This window comes from Pseudophryne corroboree, chromosome 10, assembly GCF_028390025.1.
Source record: "Pseudophryne corroboree isolate aPseCor3 chromosome 10, aPseCor3.hap2, whole genome shotgun sequence".
NCBI classification, from domain to species: domain Eukaryota; kingdom Metazoa; phylum Chordata; class Amphibia; order Anura; family Myobatrachidae; genus Pseudophryne; species Pseudophryne corroboree.
This window is the reverse complement of record NC_086453.1, coordinates 77627754-77645880: the sequence shown is the minus strand read 5'-3', so window position 1 is coordinate 77645880 and position 18127 is coordinate 77627754. Positions and strand designations below refer to the sequence as shown.

The 18127-nt window shown below is 49.4% G+C and overlaps 1 protein-coding gene across 4 annotated transcripts in view; it reads left to right on the top strand.

The window, feature by feature from the left end:
• Positions 1 to 18127, top strand: part of LOC134966064 (carcinoembryonic antigen-related cell adhesion molecule 8-like) — a 295560-nt gene that overhangs the window by 122751 nt on the left and 154682 nt on the right. For all 4 annotated transcript variants that reach the window (XR_010188579.1, XM_063942528.1, XM_063942530.1 and 1 more), the window contains exon 3: positions 15464 to 15730. Coding sequence is in view for 3 of the 4 variants with exons in the window: in XM_063942528.1 (XP_063798598.1) it covers positions 15464 to 15730 (267 nt within the window). In the remaining variant the exon portion in view is untranslated. The remainder of the gene's footprint in view (positions 1 to 15463; positions 15731 to 18127) is intronic.

Below are 18127 nucleotides of genomic sequence, written 5' to 3'. Positions count from 1 at the left end.
AGCAGACACGATCTTCACCCGGGGGAGTGGGGACTTCACCCAGAAGTCTTCCACATGATTGTGAACCGTTGGGAAAAATCAAAGGTGGACATGATGGCGTCCCGCCTCAACAAAAAACTGGACAGATATTGCGCCAGGTCAAGGGACCCTCAGGCAATAGCTGTGGACGCTCTGGTAACACCGTGGGTGTACCAGTCAGTGTATGTGTTCCCTCCTCTTCCTCTCATACCAAAAGTACTGAGAATCATATGAAGGAGAGGAGTAAAGACTATACTCGTGGCTCCGGATTGGCCAAGAAGGACTTGGTACCCGGAAATTCAAGAGATGCTCACGGAAGACCCGTGGCCTCTACCTCTAAGAAAGGACCTGCTCCAGCAGGGACCATGTCTGTTCCAAGACTTACCGCGGCTGCGTTTGACGGCATGGCGGTTGAACGCCGGATCCTGAAGGAAAAAGGCATTCCGGATGAAGTCATCCCTACCCTGATCAAAGCCAGGAAGGATGTAACCATACAACATTATCACCGTATTTGGCGTAAATATTTTGCGTGGTGCGAGGCCAGGAAGGCCCCTACAGAGGAATTTCAACTGGGTCGTTTCCTGCATTTCCTGCAAACAGGACTGTCTATGGGCCTCAAATTAGGGTCCATTAAGGTTCAAATTTCGGCCCTGTCAATATTCTTCCAAAAAGAACTGGCTTCTGTTCCTGAAGTTCAGACGTTTGTCAAGGGAGTACTGCATATACAGCCTCCTTTTTGTGCCTCCAGTGGCACCTTGGGATCTCAATGTAGTTTTGGGATTCCTAAAATCACATTGGTTTGAACCACTCACCACTGTGGACTTAAAATATCTCACATGGAAAGTGGTAATGCTGTTAGCCCTGGCTTCAGCCAGGCGTGTCTCAGAATTGGCGGCTTTATCCTATAAAAGCCCTTACCTAATTTTTCATACGGACAGGGCAGAATTGAGGACTCGTCCTCAATTTCTTCCTAAGGTGGTTTCAGCATTTCACTTAAACCAGCCTATTGTGGTGCCTGCGGCTACTAGGGACTTGGAGGATTCCAAGTTGCTGGACGTAGTCAGGGCCCTGAAAATATATGTTTCCAGGACGGCTGGAGTCAGAAAATCTGATTCGCTGTTTATCCTGTATGCACCCAACAAGCTGGGTGCTCCTGCTTCTAAGCAGACGATTGCTCGTTGGATTTGTAGTACAATTCAGCTTGCACATTCTGTGGCAGGCCTGCCACAGCCAAAATCTGTAAAAGCCCATTCCACACGGAAAGTGGGCTCATCTTGGGCGGCTGCCCGAGGGGTCTCGGCTTTACAACTTTGCCGAGCAGCTACTTGGTCAGGGGCAAACACGTTTGCTAAATTCTACAAATTTGATACCCTGGCTGAGGAGGACCTGGAGTTCTCTCATTCGGTGCTGCAGAGTCATCCGCACTCTCCCGCCCGTTTGGGAGCTTTGGTATAATCCCCATGGTCCTTTCGGAGTCCCCAGCATCCACTAGGACGTTAGAGAAAATAAGAATTTACTTACCGATAATTCTATTTCTCATAGTCCGTAGTGGATGCTGGGCGCCCATCCCAAGTGCGGATTGTCTGCATTACTTGTACATAGTTATTGTTACAAAAATCGGGTTATTGTTGTTGTGAGCCATCTTTTCAGAGGCTCCTTCTGTTATCATGCTGTTAACTGGGTTCAGATCACAAGTTGTACGGTGTGATTGGTGTGGCTGGTATGAGTCTTACACGGGATTCAAAATCCTTCCTTATTGTGTACGCTCGTCCGGGCACAGTATCCTAACTGAGGCTTGGTGGAGGGTCATAGGGGGAGGAGCCAGTGCACACCAGCTAGTCCTAAAGCTTTTACTTTGTGCCCAGTCTCCTGCGGAGCCGCTATTCCCCATGGTCCTTTCGGAGTCCCCAGCATCCACTACGGACTATGAGAAATAGAATTATCGGTAAGTAAATTCTTATTTTCTCTAACGTCCTAGTGGATGCTGGGGACTCCGTAAGGACCATGGGGAATAGACAGGCTCCGCAGGAGACTGGGCACTCTATAAGAAAGATTTGGTACTATCTGGTGTGCACTGGCTCCTCCCTCTATGCCCCTCCTCCAGACCTCAGTTAGATTTCTGTGCCCGGCCCGAGCTGGTTGCACACTAGGAGCTCTCCTGAGCTGCTAGAAAGAAAGTTTAAAATTAGGTTTTTTATTTTACAGTGAGACCTGCTGGCAACAGGCTCACTGCATCGTGGGACTAAGGGGAGAAGAAGCGAACCTACCTGCTTGCAGCTAGCTTGGGCTTCTTAGGCTACTGGACACCATTAGCTCCAGAGGGATCGACCGCAGGACTCGTCCTTGGTGTTCGTTCCCGGAGCCGCGCCGCCGTCCCCCTTACAGAGCCAGAAGCATGAAGATGGTCCGGAAAATCGGCGGCAGAAGACATCAGTCTTCACCAAGGTAGCGCACAGCACTGCAGCTGTGCGCCATTGCTCCTCATACACACTTCACACTCCGGTCACTGAGGGTGCAGGGCGCTGGGGGGGGGCGCCCTGAGCAGCAATAATATCACCTTGGCTGGCAAAAATAACCACAATATATAGTCCCAGAGGCTATATATGTGGTAATTACCCCTGCCAGAATTACAGAAAAAAGCGGGAGAAAGGCCGCCGAAAAAGGGGCGGAGCCTTCTCCCTCAGCACACTGGCGCCATTATTCCCTCACAGTTCCGCTGGAAGGAAGCTCCCTGACTCTCCCCTGCAGTCTACACTACGGAAAGGGTAAAAAAGAGAGGGGGGCACTAAATTTGGGCGCAGTTTAATATAATAAGCAGCTATAAAGGGTCATAATTCAGTTAGTCCCTGTATTATTATAGCGCTCTGGTGTGTGCTGGCATACTTTCTCTCTGTCTCCCCAAAGGGCTTTTGTGGGGTCCTGTCTCCTTTTAAGAGCATTCCCTGTGTGTGTGCGGTGTGTCGGTACGGCTGTGTCAACATGTTTGATGAGGAGACTTATGTGGAAGCGGAGCAGATGCCTATTAATGTGATGTCACCCCCTGCGGGGCAGACACCTGAGTGGATGGATTTATGGAAGGAATTACGTGCAAGTGTCGACTCCTTACATAAAAAATTTGACGACATGCCAAATGCGGGACAGCCGGCTTCTCAGCTCGTGCCTGCCCAGACGATTCAAAGGCCGTCAGGGGCCCTGAAACGACCACTACCTCAGATGGCAGACACAGATGTCGACACGGATACTGATGCAAGTGTCGACGACGATGAGTCAAATTTGATGTCCACTAGGGCCATTTGTGGCATGATTGAGGCAATGAAAGAGGTATTACACCTTACTGATCTAAACCCGGGTACCTCAAAGAAGGGTATTATGTTTGGGGAGAAAAAACTACCTATAGTTTTTCCCCCATCTGAGGAATTGAATGAGGTGTGTGAAGAAGCGTGGGCTTTCCCCGATAAAAAATTGGTGATTTCAAAAAAATTACTAATGGCGTTCCCTTTCTCGTCAGAGGATAGGTCACGTTGGGAAACTCCCCCTAGGGTGGATAAAGCGCTCACACGTTTGTCTAAAAAGGTGGCACTACCGTCTCCGGATACGGCCGCCCTAAAGGAACCTGCTGATAGAAAGCAGGAGGCTATCCTAAAATCTATTTACACACACACTGGTGTTATACTGAGACCAGCTATTGCCTCAGCCTGGATGTGCAGTGCTGCTGCTGCTTGGTCAGATTCCCTGTCGCAAAAAATATTGACACCCTAGACAGAGACACTATATTGCTAACCATAGAGCATATAAAAGACTCGGTCTTATACATGAGAGATGCACAGAGGGAGATCTGCCGGCTGGCATCTAGAATAAGTGCTTTGTCCATCTCTGCTAGGAGAGGCTTATGGACTCGGCAGTGGACAGGAGATGCAGATTCTAAAAGGCACATGGAAGTTTTGCCTTATAAGGGTGAGGAGTTATTCGGGGACGGTCTCTCAGACCTTGTTTCCACAGCAACGGCTGGGAAGTCTGCATTTTTGCCCCATGTCCCCTCACAGCCTAAGAAAGCACCGTATTACCAAGTACAGTCCTTTCGACCCCAGAAAAACAGGCGCGGAAAAGGCGGGTCCTTTCTGTCTAGAGGCAGAGGAAGGGGGAAAAGCTGCAACACACAGCCGGTTCCCAGGACCAAAAGTTCTCCCCCGCTTCTTCCAAATCAGCCGCATGACGGTGGGGCTCCACAGGCGGAGCCAGGTACGGTGGGGGGCCGCCTCAAAAATTTCAGCGATCAGTGGGCTCGCTCACGGGTGGATCCCTGGATCCTTCAAGTAGTATCTCAGGGGTACAAGCTGGAATTCGAGGCGCCGCCCCCCCGCCGTTTCCTCAAATCAGCCTTACCGACGACTCCATCGGGCAGGGAGGCTGTGCTAGAGGCCATTCACAAGCTGTATTCCCAGCAGGTGATAGTCAAGGTACCCCTACTTCAACAAGGCCGGGGCTACTATTCCACACTGTTTGTGGTACCGAAACCAGACGGTTCGGTGAGACCCATTTTAAATTTGAAATCCTTGAACACTTACATAACAAAATTCAAGTTCAAGATGGAATCGCTCAGGGCGGTTATTGCAAGCCTGGACGAGGGGGATTACATGGTATCCCTGGACATCAAGGATGCTTACCTGCATGTCCCTATTTACCTTCCTCACCAGGAGTACCTCAGATTTGTGGTACAGGATTGCCATTACCAATTCCAGACACTACCGTTTGGACTGTCCACGGCACCGAGGGTGTTTACCAAGGTAATGGCAGAAATGATGATACTCCTTCGAAAAAAGGGAGTTTTAATTATCCCATACTTGGACGATCTCCTTATAAAGGCGAGGTCCAGGGAGCAGTTACTGGTCGGAGTAGCACTATCTCAGGAGGTGCTACAACAGCATGGTTGGATTCTGAACATTCCAAAGTCACAGCTGGTTCCTTCCACTCGCTTACTGTTCCTGGGGATGATTTTGGACACAGAACTGAAAAAAGTGTTTCTCCCGCAGGAGAAAGCCAAGGAGCTGTCATCTCTAGTCAGAGACCTCCTAAAACCAAAACGGGTATCGGTGCATTGTTGCACACGAGTCCTGGGAAAAATGGTGGCTTCATACGAAGCAATTCCATTCGGCAGGTTCCATGCGAGGACCTTCCAGTGGGACCTCTTGGACAAGTGGTCGGGATCGCATCTTCAGATGCATCAAATGATAACCCTGTTTCCAAGGACCAGGGTGTCTCTACTGTGGTGGCTGCAGAGTGCTCATCTTCTAGTGGGCCGCAGATTCGGCATACAGGACTGGGTCCTGGTGACCACGGATGCCAGCCTTCGAGGCTGGGGAGTAGTCACACAGGGAAGAAACTTCCAAGGACTATGGTCAAGTCAGGAGACTTCCCTACATATAAATATTCTGGAACTAAGGGCCATTTACAATGCCCTAAGTCAGGCAAGACCCCTGCTTCAAAACCAGCCGGTACTGATCCAGTCAGACAACATCACGGCAGTCGCCCATGTGAACCGACAGGGCGGCACAAGAAGCAGGATGGCAATGGCAGAAGCCACAAGGATTCTCCGATGGGCGGAAAATCACGTACTAGCACTGTCAGCAGTGTTCATTCCAGGAGTGGACAACTGGGAAGCAGACTTCCTCAGCAGACACGACCTACACCCGGGAGAGTGGGGACTTCATCCAGAAGTCTTCCTACTGTTGGTAAACCGTTGGGAAAGGCCACAGGTGGACATGATGGCATCCCGCCTCAACAAAAAGCTAAAGAGATATTGCGCCAGGTCAAGGGACCCTCAGGCGATAGCTGTGGACGCTCTAGTGACACCGTGGGTGTACCAGTCGGTTTATGTGTTCCCTCCTCTGCCTCTCATACCAAAGGTACTGAGAATAATAAGAAGGCGAGGAGTAAGAACGATACTCGTGGTTCCGGATTGGCCAAGAAGGGCTTGGTACCCGGAACTTAAGGAAATTATATCAGAGGACCCATGGCCTCTACCGCTCAGACAGGATCTGCTGCAGCAGGGGCCCTGTCTGTTCCAAGACTTACCGCGGCTGCGTTTGACGGCATGGCGGTTGAATTCCGGATCCTAAAGGAAAAGGGCATTCCGGTGGAAGTCATTCCTACGCTAATAAAAGCCAGGAAAGAAGTAACCGCGAATCATTATCACCGTATTTGGCGAAGATATATTGCGTGGTGTGAGGCTCAGAAGGCCCCAACAGAGGAATTTCAGCTGGGTCGCTTTCTACACTTCCTGCAGTCGGGAGTGACTATGGGCCTAAAATTGGGTTCCATTAAAGTCCAGATTTCGGCCCTGTCGATTTTCTTCCAGAAAGAACTGGCTTCACTGCCTGAAGTTCAGACTTTTGTAAAGGGAGTGCTTCATATTCAGCCCCCTTTTGTGCCTCCCGTGGCACCTTGGGATCTCAATGTGGTGTTGAATTTCCTAAAATCACATTGGTTTGAACCACTTAAAACTGTGGATCTGAAATATCTCACGTGGAAAGTGGTCATGTTATTGGCCTTGGCTTCGGCCAGGCGTGTGTCAGAATTGGCGGCTTTGTCTTGTAAAAGCCCTTATCTGATTTTTCATATGGATAGGGCAGAATTGAGGACTCGTCCCCAGTTTCTCCCTAAGGTGGTATCTGCTTTTCACTTGAACCAACCTATTGTGGTGCCTGCGGCTACTGGGGACTTGGAGGATTCCAAGTTACTGGATGTAGTCAGGGCCCTGAAACTTTGTTTCCAGGACGGCTGGAGTCAGAAAGACTGACTCGCTTTTTGTCCTGTACGCACCCAACAAGATAGGTGCTCCTGCTTCTAAGCAGTCTATTGCGCGCTGGATTTGTAGCACTATTCAGCTGGCGCATTCTGCGGTAGGCTTACCGCAGCCTAAATCTGTAAAAGCCCATTCCACGCGGAAGGTGGGCTCATCTTGGGCGGCTGCCCGAGGGGTCTCGGCTTTACAACTTTGCCGAGCTGCTACTTGGTCAGGGGCAAACACGTTTGCAAAATTCTACAAATTTGATACCCTGGCTGAGGAGGACCTTGAGTTCTCTCATTCGGTGCTGCAGAGTCATCCGCACTCTCCCGCCCGTTTGGGAGCTTTGGTATAATCCCCATGGTCCTTACGGAGTCCCCAGCATCCACTAGGACGTTAGAGAAAATAAGATTTTACTCACCGGTAAATCTATTTCTCGTAGTCCGTAGTGGATGCTGGGCGCCCGTCCCTAGTGCGGAGTGTCTGCAATACTTGTATATAGTTATTGCCTAACTAAAGGGTTATTATGGAGCCATCTGTTGAGAGGCTCAGTTATATTTCATACTGTTAACTGGGTATAGTATCACGAGTTATACGGTGTGATTGGTGTGGCTGTTATGAGTCTTACCCGGGATTCAAAAAATCCTTCCTTATTGTGTCAGCTCTTCCGGGCACAGTATCCTAACTGAGGTCTGGAGGAGGGGCATAGAGGGAGGAGCCAGTGCACACCAGATAGTACCAAATCTTTCTTATAGAGTGCCCAGTCTCCTGCGGAGCCCGTCTATTCCCCATGGTCCTTACGGAGTCCCCAGCATCCACTACGGACTACGAGAAATAGATTTACCGGTGAGTAAAATCTTATTTTCTCATACGTCCTAGAGGATGCTGGGGATGACATCAAGACCATGGGGTCTATACCAAAGCTCCAGTATGGGCGGGAGAGTGCGGATGACCCTGCAGCACCGATTGACCAAACTTGAGGTCCTCATCGGCCAAGGTGTCAAACTTGTAGAATTTAGCAAATGTGTTTGACCCTGACCAAGTAGCTGCTCGGGAAAGTTGTAATGCCGAAACCCCCCGGGCAGCCGCCCAGGATGAGCCCACCTTCCTAGTGGAGTGGGCCTTTACCGACGTCTGCAATCCAGCCGTAGTATGAGCTTGCTGAATCGTATTTCTAATCCAACGTGCAATAGTCTGCTTGGAAGCAGGACAGCCAATCTTGTTGTGATCATACAGGACAAATAGAGTCTCTGTTTTCCGTATACGAACCGTTCTAGCAACCTAGATTTTCAAAGCTCTAACCACATATAGAGATTTTGAATCAGTGAATGTGTCAGTAATTACTGGCACTACAATAGGTTGGTTTATGTGGAAAGAGGAAACCATCTTCGGAAGAAAATGTTGACGAGTCCTGAACTCTGCCCTATCTTCATGGAATCCGCCTTGCGGATGCCAAAGCCAAAAGCATCACCGCTTTCCAAGTGAGAAACATCAACTCTATCTTTTGTAGAGGCTCAAACCAATCCGGTTGAAGGAACTGCAATACCACGTTAAGGTCCCATGGTGCCACTGGAGGCAGGAATGGAGGCTGGATGTGCAGAACACTTTTCACAAAGGTCTGAACCTCTGGAAGAGAGGCCAATTGTTTCTGGAAGAACACTGACGAGGCCAAAATCTGGACCTTGATTGATGCCAATTGGAGGCCCGCCTCCACACCATCCTGCAAAAAATGGAGAAAACGTCCTAAATGAAACTCTTCCGTAGGACCTTTCTTGGATTCACACCAAGATACATATTTTCTCCAAATATGGTGGTAATGTTTCGACGTTACTCCCTTTCTGTTATGATTCCAGCACTCTGGTCTGAGGAGATTTTATAACAAGGACCTGAGCACTGGAACGTAATGCTGGGAAAGGAAGCGGGAATGGAAAATAGCCCCTTGCGCCCTAACTCCGTTGTCTCGCCCGTGCTGTCAGAAATCCCTTGCGAGACTATGGTTGCTTGAGCCCATGGCAGCCGCGTTTGAAGGGCGGATTACGTCTGCCCAACTCCGATGCCCCCTCAGGTATTAATGGGAGACAAAGGGAAATCCGAGACAGGGTGATAACAAGGGGCCCTCTAACTCAGCAACAAGGCCAGGGGCTACAAGCTAACTTAAACTAGAATATGTGCGGAAAAACCGCCAGGGAAAAGGACAACCAAAATACCCACTTGTCCACTCTCCTACCCGGCACCGCCGAGTTCCGGAGAGGACTTGTGGAAGCGGAACCCTCCGCAAATGCTCCGAAAACAGAATACAAAAATAAAGCGGGCTGAGCCGCAGCACACGGCAGAGCCGCAACTCACGAACACCACACGAGATTCTCTGGCGACCGTGGCGGACAATAGAGGACCAGAGACTTCTTGGGATGAGATGACTACTCCACGATTCAGGAACTCTGAAGACAGGAATGACCGGACACAGCAGGACTGGAACAGACGTTCAGCAAACCTAAGCAGCATGCAGGAAGCTATTACCGGCGTCTGTGTGAAGCACTGAGACAGTATTTAACAAGGAGTCCTCCAATCAGATGTTTCCAAGCCATATTATCAAACATGCCGTGCAGCTGCCAGGCTGCACGAGCAGAGACAAGTGTGTGTGTGATTGATTAGATTGACCCTGCAACGGGGAACGTGGTCCGCCCGTGGCCCCCCCCCGTTGCTAGGGTCCGGGCGGCTCAGCACGCCTGGCGTCCCTGCGTTGCTAGGGAGCCGGCAGCTACGCGCGCACGGCGTCCCAGCGTTGCTAGGGACCCGGCGGCTAGCCCGCCCGGCGTCCCTAGTAGCTAGGCGCCGGGCCGCGAGGACATCGCGGACCCCGGCGCCTAACACTTTCTGGCCTGAATAAGGGTGGGGATGACCTCCTCGGGAATACCCTTCCTGGCTAGGATACGGCGCTCAACAGCCATGCCGTCAAACGTAGCCACGGTAAGTCTTGTTACACACACGGCCCCTGCTGCAGCAGGTCCTCTCGAGGAGGAAGAGGGTGAGGATCTCCTATGAGTAACTGCTGATGATCTGGGTACCAAGCCCTCCTTGGCCAGTCTGGGGCAATGAAGATTGCTCGAACCCTTGTTTTTCTTATGATCCTGAGTACTTTTGGGATCAGCGGAAGTGGAGGGAAGACATACACTGACGGAAACACCCACTGGGTCACCAGTGCATCCACTGCTACTGCTTGAGGGTCTCTTGACCTGGAACAGTATCTCTGAAGCTTCTTGTTGAGACGAGACGCCATCATGTCTATTTGAGGAACTCCCCAAGGACTTGTCACCTCTGCGAAGACTTCTTGGTGGAGGCCCCACTCTCCTGGATGGAGATCGTGTCTGTTGAGGAAGTCTACTTTCCAGTTATCTACTCCTGGAATGAATATTGCCGACAGAGCTTGTAGATGTATTTCTGCCCAGCAGAGGATTTTTGTCGCCTCTGCCATTGCCGCTCTGCTTTTCGTTCCGCCCTGCCTGTTTATGTATGCAACTGCTGTTACATTGTCCGCCTGGATCTGCACAGGACTGTCTTGAAGAAGATGTACCGCTTGTTGAAGGCCATTGTAAATGGCTATTAGCTCCAGAACGTTTATGTGAAGGCAGGCTTCTTGTTGTGACCAACGTTCCTGGAAGTTTTCTCCCTGAGAGACTGCTCCCCAGCCTCGGAGACTTGCATCCATGGTTACCAGGACCCAGTCCTGAATCCCGAACCTGCGTCCCTCTAGTAGGTAAGAGCTGTGTAACCACCACAGGAGCGAAATCCTGGTTTTTGACGATAAGATTATCTTTCTGTGCATGTGTAGGTGTGACCCCGACCACTTGTCCAACAGGTCCCACTGGAATACTCTGGCATGGAACCTGCCAAACTGTATGGCCTCGTAGGCCGCCACCATCTTCCCCAACAACCGAATGCACTGATGGATCGACACACTTGATGGTTTCAATATCGGTTTTACCATTTTCTGGGTTTCCAGAGCCTTTTCCAGCGGAAGAAATACTCTCTGAACTTCTGTGTCCAGAATCATCCCGAGGAAAGACAACCTTGTCGTTGGTTCCAACTGTGACTTTGGGTAATTTATGATCCACCCGTGTTGTTGGAGTATTGACAGAGAGAGTGATATGTTTTGTAACAACTGCTCCCTGGATCTCGCCTTTTTCAGGAGGTCATCCAGGTAAGGAATTATATTGACTCCTTTCTGACGAAGGAGAACCATCATCTCCGCCATCACCTTGGTGAATACCCTCGGCGCTGTGGAGAGACTGAAAGGTAACGTCTGGAATTGGTAAGGGCAATCCTGAACCGCAAATCTCAGATAAAACTGGTGAGGAGGATAAAAGGGAATATGCAGGTAAGCATCCTTTATGTCCACCGACACCAAGTAGTCCCCCTCCTCCAGACTGGCAATCACTGCCCGAAGTGATTCCATCTTGAACTTGAACCTTTTTAGGTAACCAGGATCGGTCTGACCGAGCCGTCCAGCTTCGGAACCACAAAGAGGCTTGAATAAAAACCCCTCCCTTGTTGTGACAACGGTACCAGGACTATGACCTGGTCTTGACATAATTTTTGGATTGCTGCTGTTACTGCTTCTCTTTCTGACGGAGAAACTGGCAAGGTCGATTTGAAAAATCGGCATGGGGGAACGTCTTGAAACTCCAGCTTGTACCCCTGGGATACTATTTGCAACACCCAGGGATCCAGGCCAGACAGAATCCAATCCTGGCTGATGAGTCTGAGATGTGCCCCCACCCGAGCGGCCTCCCGCAAGGGAGCTCCAGCGTCATGCAGGGGATTTGGCAGAAGTAGTGGTAGACTTCTGCTCTTGGGAACCTGGAGCCGCTGTGGGCTTCTTTCCCCTTCCCCTACCTGCAAAGAAGGGGGAACCTCTCGTCTTTTTGTATTTATTGGGCCAAAAGGACTGCATTTGCGGGTGATAGGTCTTTTATGCCGGTGCAGGCGCAGAGGGCAAAAATGTCGACTTACCTGTGGTAGCCGCCGAGACTAACGCATCCAGGCCATCGCCAAATAAGGCCTCACCTTTATATGGAAGAGCCTCCATGTTTCTTTTGGAATCTGCATCCGCGTTCCACTGGCGAATCCACAATGCCCGCCTGCCGATACTGCCATGGTAGCGGCCTGTGAACTCAAGAGTCCAATATCTTTCATTGCTTCCAGCATGTAGGCGGCAGCGTCCTTGATATTCCCTAACTTAAGGAGTATCTCATCTTTATCAATCGTGTCAATTTCTGATGACACGCTTTCCGACCATGTTTCAATAGCGAGACTCACCCAGGCGCAGGCAATAGTGGGCCTAATCAGTGTACCATTGGTAACATACTGTAAATGGATTTCAATGTCGTTTCCATTTTGCGGTCTGCCGGCTCTTTAAGAGAAGCCGTGCCAGGAGCAGGGGGAATTACCTTCTTTGTCAACCTGGAAAGTGCACTGTCTAACACAGGGGGTGACTCCCACTTTTTCCTGTCCTCAGCCGGGAAAGGGTAAGCTATGTGAATCCTTTTGGGAATACGAAATCTTTTATCAGGATTCACCCACATCCCTTCAAACAGAGCATTTAGTTCGTGTGAAGAGGGGAACGTGACTTTGGACTTCTTTTCCTTACATAAATACGCCTTCTCCTGAGGTACAGGAGTGGTTTCTGTAACCTCCAACACGTCCCTTATAGCCACAATCTGTATTGTATATTTTTTGCCAATTTATGATCTATCTCTCTGGATTCACTATTGTCGAGTCAGAATCCGTGTCGGTATCAGTGTTTACAACATTTGCAAATGGTCTCTTATGTGACCCAGAGGGGCCGCCCGCATAAGGAATAACAGCATCCTGAAAAATCACATCTTCCACAGATTTTCTCCAGCATGCAGCCTTAGATTCAGATTTATCTAATCTACGGTTAATCAGATGCATACGGTCACGTATCTCTTTCACCCATGTAGGCTCTTGGTGTGCCAGCAGCGCCACCACATTACAACTCTGTGTACCTAAAATGGCTTCCTCCATGGAGGAACTCCCTGCCTCAGACATGCCTCACACGTGTACGTGCTGTACACACAGATACACTGGGACTTATTTTGGGGACAGACCCACAGTAAAATCTGTCAGAGGGACACAGGATAGGAGCAGCCAGTTCACAATCCCAGCGCCAGTATTTCCTGTGAACACAGTATGTCCACAGCCTAACAACGCTTTTTAAATAGTAATATACACTATCAAATGCACCACAATCGCTTTGTGCCCCCCCCCCCTTAGTAGCACCCTGCACTTGTCAGAAGTGGAGGAGAGGACCAGCGTGTTCTCTGCAGCCTGAGGAGAGAAAATGGCCCTGAATAGTGTGCTGGCTGCCTGAGGAAGAAGCTCCGCCCCTGCAATGGCGCGTCCTTACACTCATACAAATACTGTGATATTTATACTGGCAGGGGTAGGGCTGTATTTTTCTTGCTGCCCAGGGCGCCCCCCCGTGCCCTGCACCCTGTAGTGCCTGTGTGTGGGCAGAAATGGCGCGCTGCGCTCCCGCCAGCCGCGCCGCACCTCAGCCGTCACTTACTTGATAAAAGGTCATTCTTCTTATACTTACCTGTCTTCTGACTTCTGGCTCTGTGAGGGGGGTGACGGCGTGCTGTGGGAGTGAGCATCTAGACACGGCTAGCGTTCAGTTCCCTTCAGGAGCTAATGGTGTCCTGTCAGCCAGAAGCAGAGCCATGAGACTCTGAGGAAGTTGGTTCCTGCTTCTGCCCCCTCAGTCCCACGAAGCAGGGAGTCTGATGCCAGCAGATCTCCCTGAAAATAAAAAGCCTAACATAAGTCTATTCAGAGAAACTCAATAGAGCTCCTCAGAGTGCATCCAGTCGACCTGGGCACATTTCTAAAACTGAGGTCTGTAGGAGGGGCAGCGGTGCAAGTATGCGGGTACAGGTGGGTACGGCATACCCTTAAGAATTTCGCCGTGGGTACTCCATACCCACACCGACGGGTCGCCGCTCGCTACCGCTGATGTGAGGGGAGGAGAGCGCAGCCTGCGCCTCTCTTGCCCCTCAATGTCTTCATTCAAATCAGCGCCGCCCGTGAGCCAATCAGAGCTCGCGGAACTATGATTGGCTCACGGATCGGTGCTGAATTGAACTCACCCGCCGGAGACTGAGGGGAAGGAGAGGCGCAGGCTGCACTCTCCTCCCCTCACACACGGGAGACAGGACAGCAGCAGCGGTGAACAGGGGAAGAGTGGGGGCTGCTTCATTAATACCTGGCACTGTGGGGGGGCAATGTATATCTGGCACTGTGGGGGGCAATGTATATCTGGCACTGTGGGGGGCAATGTATATCTGGCACTGTGGGGGGAAATGTATATCGCACTGTGGGGGCAATGTATATCTGGCACTGTGGGGGCAATGTATATCTGGCACTGTGGGGGCAATGTATATCTGGCACTGTGGGGGCAATGTATATCTGGCACTGTGGGGGCAATGTATATCTGGCACTGTGGGGCATTTGTGTATCTGGCACTGTGGGGCATTTGTGTATCTGGCACTGTGGGGCATTTGTGTATCTGGCACTGTGGGGCATTTGTGTATCTGGCACTGTGAGGCATTTGTGTATCTGGCACTGTGGGGCATTTGTGTATCTGGCACTGTGAGGCATTCGTGTATCTGGCACTGTGAGGCATTCGTGTATCTGGCACTGTGGGGCAACGTGTATCTGGCACTGTGGGGCAACGTGTATCTGGCACTGTGGGGCAATGTGTATCTGGCACTGTGGGGGTCATATGTATATCTGCCCCTCCCCCATATGTGTATCACGCCCACATTTTCATTGGCCACGCCCCATATGGCATTTTGCCACACCCTTTTTTGGCGCAAGCGCCTTCGACACGCGCACACAGTACGACATTTTTTTCTACTTGCACCACTGAGGAGGGGCATAGAGGGAGGAGCCAGTTCACACCCAATGAAAAGTCTATAGAGTGCCCATGTCTCCTGCGGATCCCGTATATACACCATGGTCTTGATGTCGTCCCCAGCATCGGACGTATGAGAAAGGGGGGACATGATAGAAACTTTCAATTATAGCAAGGGTTTTTAACAAAGTTCAGGAGGGAAATATTCTTCAAAGGAAGAGAAATATTAGAACTCAGGGACATACACTGAAACTGGAGGGAGGTAGGTTCAGGGGAAATTTAAGGAAAAATTACTTCACAGAAAGGGTAGTGGATAAGTGGAATAGCCTCCCATCAGAGGTGATAGAGGCTAAGACTGTAGAGCAATTTAGACATGCTTGGGATAGGCATATGAATATCCTTACATAGAATTAAGGTTCAAAAAGGGTTGAGATTACCTAAAGGATAAAAAAAAGGGGCAGACTAGATGGGCCAAATTCTATGTTTCTATGACTGTGCTTTCCAGGAGGCAAACATGTTGCTCATCGTGGCTTACTGTATGTCTCAACGATGGATTTGTAGTAAATGTAATGATCTATTCCAACATGGTGGAAATATCATCAATCATATAAAGTAATACAATATGATTGTGGCTTACCTTATTTATTCTACTTCTGTCACACTTTACTTAGTAACATAATCAGCAAAGTCTGTGTGTAACTGTCCCTATATTCCTTCATCCACAGAGCGGGTCAGTAAGCCTAAGGTCTCAGCATCCACCTCCCAGCCCAAGGAAAATGACACATTCACCCTGACATGTGACACCAGGAATGCTGAGAGGATACTATGGAGCAGGAACAGTGTCAGTCTTCCCTCTGGGCCCATCCTATCAGCAGATAACAGGACGGTCACTTTCTCCAGGGTTACACGGGGAGACTCAGGAGACTACAGATGTGAGGCTGAGAACCCAGCCAGTAGGAGTATCAGCGATCCCTACACAGTAACTATATCCTGTGAGTACATGCTGTGTATGAGTAAACTGTCTAAATAAAGTTCTATGCATAATCCATTTTGTGAATAGTACATACCCTCAAACTGTACCTTTTTAATAGGTACAAAACCTTTTTTTTATGGTCTGTACCAATTTTTGGCTCTCCAAACTTCCATTGAAAGTATAGGAAAAGGGGCGTGGCCACGCCCCTTTTCTAATTTGTACCGATTTTTATGTGTAAAATGTTGGAGGGTATGATAGTATAGTATGTATTAGTTATGGATGTTCATAATGTGTAATAACATGTTTCTTTAAGTAATAATGGAGGCCCCATTCTCACAGGAGGCTAGTGTAGTATGCACAAATTGAGACTATGGCAGCACAAAATGTATCTTCTTCCCTACATGTTATACAGCAGCATACCCTCCAACATTTTACACAGAAAAATCGGTACAAATCCGAAAAAGGGGCGTGGCCGCGTGTAAAAGGGGGGCGTGACCACGCCCCTTTTCCTATACTTTCAATGGAAGTTTGGAGAGGCAAAAATCGGTACAGACCATGAAAAAAAGGTACTGTACCTATTAAAAAGGTACAGTTGGAGGGTATGCAGCGGTCACAAGTCTTATAAAATATACTGTAGCAGCACAACTATATTTTCAGAGTATTATTATTAACATATGATATTTTTTTAGAGTGAATAGAATACTACACAGGACTGTATGCAGAAATGTCACAGGTTACAGATTCCTTGTACAGTGGCCACTAGTAATTTTGGTACATAGAGACATACTGTATGGTGACAGAGTGACTTCTCCAAAATACAAAATAGCTGGCACCCAGACAAACACTCTGGTCTCCAGCAAATCTCTCTGTGCCATTCCTATATAGTCAGCACTCTTACTGACATCTGAGACACTTCTTAAAATACCCTTCAAATACTGTATAAAATACCCAAAACTATTATTCACAATAGCTGCTAATTTTTGAAGTCTGCATGCAGACTATTACACGTGTTTCCCAATCTTCAGTCCGCCATGAAAACAACCCCAAATGTTCAGCCTATAATGCAATAAAGACCATACGTCTGAACTATCCCCATTTTAGCAGGACAGTCCCCATGATTTGCAGGTGGGGGTTGGGAGGAATGTCAGTGCATCACACCGAGGAGGCAGGTGCCTATGTGGCATATGGCTTACAATTGTATTTGTATAGTAATGGCAGCCGGATTGTGTGGCCATACCACCATATTACCACAGCCACAACCCCATCCAGATTGTGCAACCTACCAATGTTGTGAGGCAGGTAAGACAGCCCCATACTGAACATAAATCAGATTCACCCATTCCATGCCCAGCATGTAGCTCCATCCTGTACAGCAGAATAGGAACTGATGTCTGCTTCATCGCCAGATCCAGAAACGGCAGCCCCAATTTGTATAACACATCCCCACAAGCTCAGCATTACTCCCTCACTTCTAGTACTCACAGTGCTGTCTCCCGTCATTTCACAGGGATCCGGATGTTGCAGCCATAGGAATTAGTAGCAGGAGCTGTCATACTTTGTCCTGATTTAAAGGTGCACCCGTGGTTATTCTGCAGATGGATATCACCAGGGGCATTTCATGAGATGAGGGGCCCATGTGCAGCAGGCACCCTTACTGTGAGCCCCCCCACCCCCACCTGTGCTGACTGTAACTTCAACTTGGGGGTGCCCCCCTATACTTTTGCAGCTACATAGCCATCTTTATGGTGAACATGTCATTGGAGAGATAATGCATACGTTGTGTCCTGGTGACATCTTTCTGATTATAATACCGGAGAGATAGCAAATGCAGCTAGGGCAGTTAAAGAGACGTTTGCCCACATGGGTACCGGCACACGCCTACTTTCCTGTGCGCAGCGTGCATGGTGCTGGGGCCCTCTGACCATTGGCCATCTGCCATACTTGTCTACTCTCTTGGATTGCCCGGGAGGCTCCTGAAAAATCATGTTACGCTCCCGACGTCTAGAAGAGTGGGCATGTCTCCCAGAACCACCTGCCACCCAGTAGCAGCCGTGCACATTTTTAGTGGAGTGGGTGGGTGGCCAATGTTGCAATTTTCCCCTGCTTCACAATGCCAGTAATCATGCCATTGTATAGAAGCACCCACCCCATGCAGGGGCAAGCTTGCCATGTGCACTGTACACCCTACAGCCATTATAGATACGCCACTGCATCTCAATTTCTGAGCAACTACTAGCAATTTAGGTCTGATTCATTGTTGTACACTATTTTCGCTGCTGTTGCATCTTCGAACGCAACGGATGCGTGACATTATTCAAAAGTCGCAGGAAGCGTCTTAAGTAAAAAGATGCCCACTGCCGGCATCCAAAGATGCCACATCGGATCAATTGCGTGAACATCAGATGTCTGAGTAACC